This window comes from Scophthalmus maximus, chromosome 14, assembly GCF_022379125.1.
Source record: "Scophthalmus maximus strain ysfricsl-2021 chromosome 14, ASM2237912v1, whole genome shotgun sequence".
Taxonomy (NCBI): Eukaryota; Metazoa; Chordata; class Actinopteri; order Pleuronectiformes; family Scophthalmidae; genus Scophthalmus; species Scophthalmus maximus.
Window position 1 is genome coordinate 1226332 of NC_061528.1, and position 6169 is coordinate 1232500.

Sequence of the window (6169 nt, forward strand, 5' to 3'; positions counted from 1 at the left end):
CAATCTAACAGCAGCAACAGCAGCTGACTTCTGACTCACCTGCATGTGGGTTGTAAACAGGGAGGATCCTCGGACAGGTGAGGTCGCCCATTTTGAATTCCCGTTTCCCGCTCGGCAAAGTACCCGGATGAACTCAGAAGGTATAAAACGAAAACTTGAATTCAACTGTTTCCTGTTTTCACTCGCGTCTATAAAACACGTCGCCGATCAGAAGAACGATCGTTACCGGCGGTGGTTCATATAAAACGACGCTGATTAACGTGAACTGATGTAACAGGTCAAACTAAACGGTGGTTGATGACGTCGTCTCCGTCCCGCGGGGCTGCTCTCGACCAAAGATCGTCTGTGAGGCGGAAGAAGCATCACTCTGTCTCTCATTACCAACAACAAACCTTTTATTTCACAGCAGACAGTTTGACTCGTGAAAACAATAATCTGTTTCAAGTTAACATCATGTATTGAAAAGTATTATGATCAAACTGTACAAGTAAAATACCCATCACAAGATGAAGACTGGCCTATTCATATTTCTTTTAATGCGTTAGAATTATTAACATATGCATCACTAATGTTTATATGCTGTCAAATATCTTATATATATTATCTGCCTATAATAAAAGCTTCATCAACAATTTATTGTCAATCAACAGAAAACGTCTCAGCAACTACTTTAATGATTGAATTATTATTTTGAGTATTTTTTAAATGGGAAAATATATATTTATATCCTTTTTTTTTCTTTTCCTTAATTCTCAAATGCATATTTGATGCTTTTCTTTGTCACACATGACAGCAAACGGAATATCTTTGGATTTTGGACTGTTAAAAATAAATCTGAAGTCGTCACCATGAGCTTTAGGAAACAGTTAAGTGATTAATCGAGCTAATAAACAAATTAAATATTAATATATCTTCTTGAAAGAAACATTTTCTCAGAGAGATGATACGTGCATCACATAAAGTAGACGCAACGAGGGGGCGTGGTCAGTAAAAGATAACTTTATTAATCTGGGATACATACTGTACTCTTGTTATATCTGATTACTTGTAAGATAGAAAACACAGTAGCTTTTCAAAATAAAAGCAAGGTCCATTTAATCAATTATATTTATTTATGGTTTTTAAAACACACTTCAATAAATATTTTTTCTTCTTCTTGTCTCTCTCTCTTTTTCTTCTTCTTCTGTATTTTACAATGAAACGTACAGTGACTGTCAGAACAGTAGAGGAGACGACACTGGGGGTTAAAGGTTCCGCGGTGAAGACACAAGCCGACACAGACGCACTGCAGAAGTTAATTAATATACAACCTAGAAATAACTTTTTAACACATTTCCAAAATACAAACTTTGTCCACGTCACTATGGCAAATATATAAACAACTCTCCGAATTATTCAAATGATTGTTAATCACTATTTGATCACTGGTTTGCGACGGTATAAGTAACATCACACACACACACACACACACACACACTGAAGAGCACAGAGAAGTAGAGCTCCGGGGTTAAGACATGTGGGTTAACAGAGACACACCGGATCAGTCGACCACCCTCATCATCCCTCACACTGCAAACTGAAAACATGGTCTCGTCCACTCTTCAGGGATCTGTCCATCAGGGATCCCTTAGGGATCTGTCAGGGATCCGTCAGGGATCTGTCCATCAGGGATCTGTCCATCAGGGATCCATCAGGGATCTGTCCATCAGGGATCCATCAAGGATCTGTCCATCAGGGATCTGTCCATCAGGGATCCATCAAGGATCTGTCCATCAGGGATCCTTCAGGGATCCATCAGGGATCTGTCCATCAGGGATCTGTCCATCAGGGATCCATCAAGGATCTGTCCATCAGGGATCCCTTAGGGATCTGTCAGGGATCCGTCAGGGATCTGTCCATCAGGGATCTGTCCATCAGGGATCCATCAGGGATCTGTCCATCAGGGATCCATCAAGGATCTGTCCATCAGGGATCTGTCCATCAGGGATCCATCAAGGATCTGTCCATCAGGGATCCTTCAGGGATCCATCAGGGATCTGTCCATCAGGGATCTGTCCATCAGGGATCCATCAAGGATCTGTCCATCAGGGATCCTTCAGGGATCCATCAGGGATCTGTCCATCAGGGATCCGTCAGGGATCTGTCCTTCAGGGATCCATCAGGGATCCGTCAGGGATCCGTCAGGGATCTGTCCATCAGGGATCTGTCCATCAGGGATCCGTCTGGGATCCGTCCTGGTGCAGCATTTGGGTTAAAGATGAGATATGAATCTACTGAGCGTCGTCGTATTAAAGCACTGGAGTGAGTGAGCGAGCCGCCGACCGCGGAGCTAAACATTCTTCTTTTTTTGTCAATACTGCAGAATGAACACGTCGTCATCAGGTAAAGTGTCGGGGGGGGAAACAAAGCGCAGCGAGACATGAAGCAGAGTGTGAGAGACGGGGTTTGTTCCTGAAACCTCGTCTTTAAAATGTTTCAAAGGATCAAAGTGGTGTTTCTGCAAGTTTAACCAAACTTAACAAACACGTGAATCCATGAAACTCGCCTCCAATATGAGATCCATCACCGTGAACATCGCGCTTTAGTTTTTACATAAAAGTTATGTCATCGTTTTACAATAATGCAAATGAAAACTCATGAAAGCGCGAGCTGCTGAGAAGCTCGGGCAGAGTCGGTGACTTGTTCACTGACGGATCACAGGTCTGGTTCCTTTTGGATCATCGGGCGACGAGGGAGCGGCTCAGGTGTTACGTCATACCGACTCACCACTGAGAGAGAAAAGCGACTGTCACCTTGGTGATGACGTGTTGGACAGTCGATCCTCTTTGTGAATAGAGTACCGGCCTGATGAATTATTCCAACTATGAGCTTTTACCTAATTACTGAAAGCTGACCCCTTCTACTGTCTGTGACCCCTGGTGGAGTACATCCGTCGCCTGTTCGCTCTCTGACCCACTTGTGCTCCCCGTCGTGTCCGTAGGCATGTAAACAGGAACACAGAAAGATAAAACTGAGGCTTGTTTTACTGCAGCCGATGCATCTTTAATGCAGAGAGAGAGGTCGGGGACCTGCAGGTGAAACAGATCTCTGACCGAGGTCGGCGTCTCCTCTCAGCGGAGGCCGACGCCGACGCCGCAGTCGCTGCTTTCAGGAGGAAATAATGGCGGAAGTGGTTTGGCAGTGACTTGACTGTGTGAGCAGGAGAGAGGCTGTTTGCAGGAACGAGGGCACCGTGGTGTCATGACACACACACACACACACACACACTGAGACACACACTCACACACACACATCCCCGAGCCTCCAGTGAGTCAGGACGATTATTAATAGACCAACACAGCAGGTGCTGTCACTCTGTCGAGTGCTCACAGCCAATTATGAGGCTCCGCAGGTGAGCTCGCCCAACACACACACACACACACACACACACACACACAACAAACACACACACGCAACCTGAAGTCAATCCAGTGTCAGACACTGTCTTCTTCTTTTTATTCTATCCTTCGACCTTTGCTCTCTCCACCATACATGTCTTCTACTTTTAGAAGTGTATCCTCTCTCTCTTTCTCTCTCTCTCTCTCACACACACACACACACACACAAAATCACTGGCATGGAAATGTTATTAGGTCAACCCCCTCCTCTGGCTGTGAGTGACTCAGCTGTGTCGCTCCCCACCTGCAGCCTCCGGAAGAGGAGGAGGAGGAGGAGCGGGATGGAGAAGAGGAAGAGCGAGGGCTTAATGGTTTCACAAAGGGGGAAAAGAAGAATGTGTAGATGAATGAGAGGGAACAAACAAGTGACGCTGCACGAGCACGAGCTGAGGACGACGTGTGACCGGCCACAACCAAACATCCGACACGTCAGGACGATCCCTCGAGCTGCGCGACTGCTTCGCTCCAACTCTTCGTTCCAACTCTTTGTTCAAACTCTTTGTCCAAATCAGCTGTTCAACATGTTCCTGCTGTGCACAAGAACTTGAATCCAATCATCCACTTTAGCGTATGGTTTTTCTTTCGGCGATGAACGTATTTCTGAGACACGTGATCCTCAGAGAAGCAGCCGCGGAGAGAAGGGCGACGTGTGACCACATTCAACCAGGTGTGTCCTCCTCTGGTTACAGCTCGCTCCCGTGTGTTGGTGGTTACTGTTGTTAAGTTTGGTTGAAACGCAGCATTACGAGATACAAGAGTACAAAAGCTAAGAAGAAACACACACACGGTTACACTCAAAGGCTTTAGAGGAACAGCGCCACCAACAGGAAACACCTGGTCACCGTGTTGTTTTTAAAATACGTTCGAAGCGTCACTGAGTTGTAAAGTTAGTCACGTTGTTTTCAGTCATTCAGTCAGTTCACTGAGTTACACAGCCTCTTATTGCTACATCCTCATCAACGCTGCAGGAATCTGTCGGTTCTACACACACACACACACACACACACGCGTGCGTACGAACTCTACATGTCAGGTGTCGCGAGGAGGTAACGTGATCCACACATGTACTTCAGCAGACATGTTGTACTACAGTATCAACACGCCTCCAGTTACATCGTGCGTCTTGTCCTCCACCACACGTCGCTGCTCGCGTTACCGAGGAGGGGAGATAACCTTGACCCTTGACCTGTGTGTGTGTGTCCGCTGCCTTTTTCACACAATACACGACTGTACAGTAGCAGTTACATGAGTAACTCACACAGGACTCACACAACCAGATAACAGCTGGAGAGCTCAGCTTTTGTTATGAAATTCAAACAATCTGGAAATATCCAGCGAGAGAACTGGACAAATCGGACAAATGTTTAGAATTCATTTGATTTCTTGCACAAGGACAAACCTCCTTAATAACTGTCGGAGATTTGGATATGGTCCTCAGATTCATCCAGAAATGACTTGAGAAGTATTGACGCCCACCGAGAGTTGATGTTATGTCTTCAGTCAATCCTAAAATAAGTCAGAGTTTTTCGACCCTGTAACATGCAGGAGGACAGAGCTCTGTCACCTGCAGTTCATCTGAAGACAAAACACGTTTGTGGGTTTTAAAAATGTAGTATTATACTTCAAATCTGGACTTAGACAATTTATTACTTCCATTCGCAGCCTGGCAAACACACACACACACACACACACACACACACACACACACACACACACACGGGTCTTCGAGGCAGGATAATGATCCACCAGCTCCACGTCTGAAACACCCACAGGACTGTAAACACCGTCACGGTCAACATCATTATTATTATTCAAACCTGCTGAGTCAAACCCCAAACACATGTACGCAGGAGCTGTCCAAAAGTTTTCCGAGGTTTTTCCGCTTCTTCTGCTTTTTCCACCACGGAGTTCGGGACAGTCATGGAAACGCTGGTGTTGCGTGATGAGTGGATGGAAGGCTTCTGACGGACAGACGGATCTGTTCTGGGGGAAGAGAAACACTCTTCCATCTCTCTGTCGTCCTCCCTCTCACCCCCCCCCCCCCCCCGTCTGTGGCAGCCCGCTGGACCCCGGGGGGGTCAAGGAGGTCAGAGGTCGTCAAATGCGCCCGTTGCCGTGCGTGCTGCTGCGGCGGACGGACAGCGGGTGGGAGGTGTAGTGCAGCTCGGCCGCGGAGAAGGCGGAGGAGGACGAGGAGCAGCTGGTGGAGCAGGTGAGTCCGCAGGCTTCACAGGCCAGAGCCAGCTGCCGCAGGGCGTCCAGGGAGTCCACCTTCGCCCCCCGTAACAGATCGCTCTGACCCTGCGACGCACACGGAGACACACTCGAGTCACGAACACAGAACAATTCACTTCCTGTTTCACACAAACCTATTGTTCGTCTGACGCCTCCTGCAAAAATCTACAGCAAATGATTTAAAGCTGCTTTTATTTATTTGTTTCATTTAATTTTTTGACCACTTTGGGCAGCGGAACATGCGTTTCTGTACTCATGACAAATGTCAGTCTGATATTCATTTTCCTTTGAGCTATTTGAAGGAAATATCTGTTTTTTAATTGCTAAAAAATACATAAAAACAGCTGCTTGCTGTGGCTGGATTATGGACTGAAAATCCAAAACAATCTGCTAAAAGAGGCTGAAAGCCTCAGTGGTCTGAGGGCAACGGCAGCGTCGGGGGGTCATCCATGGCTAGACTTTAAAAAATATGAATTATAGCAGATAATTAACTTTTT

At 46.3% G+C, this 6169-nt stretch overlaps 1 protein-coding gene across 2 annotated transcripts in view; it reads right to left on the reverse strand.

Moving 5' to 3' along the window:
- Positions 1-372: 372 nt before the first annotated feature.
- Positions 373-6169, reverse strand: part of plcl1 (phospholipase C like 1) — a 64702-nt gene continuing 58905 nt past the window's right edge. For both annotated transcript variants that reach the window (XM_035651064.2, XM_047337198.1), the window contains exon 12: positions 373-5738. In XM_035651064.2, coding sequence (XP_035506957.1) covers positions 5535-5738 — 204 coding nt within the window. In that variant the 3' untranslated portion in view covers positions 373-5534. The remainder of the gene's footprint in view (positions 5739-6169) is intronic.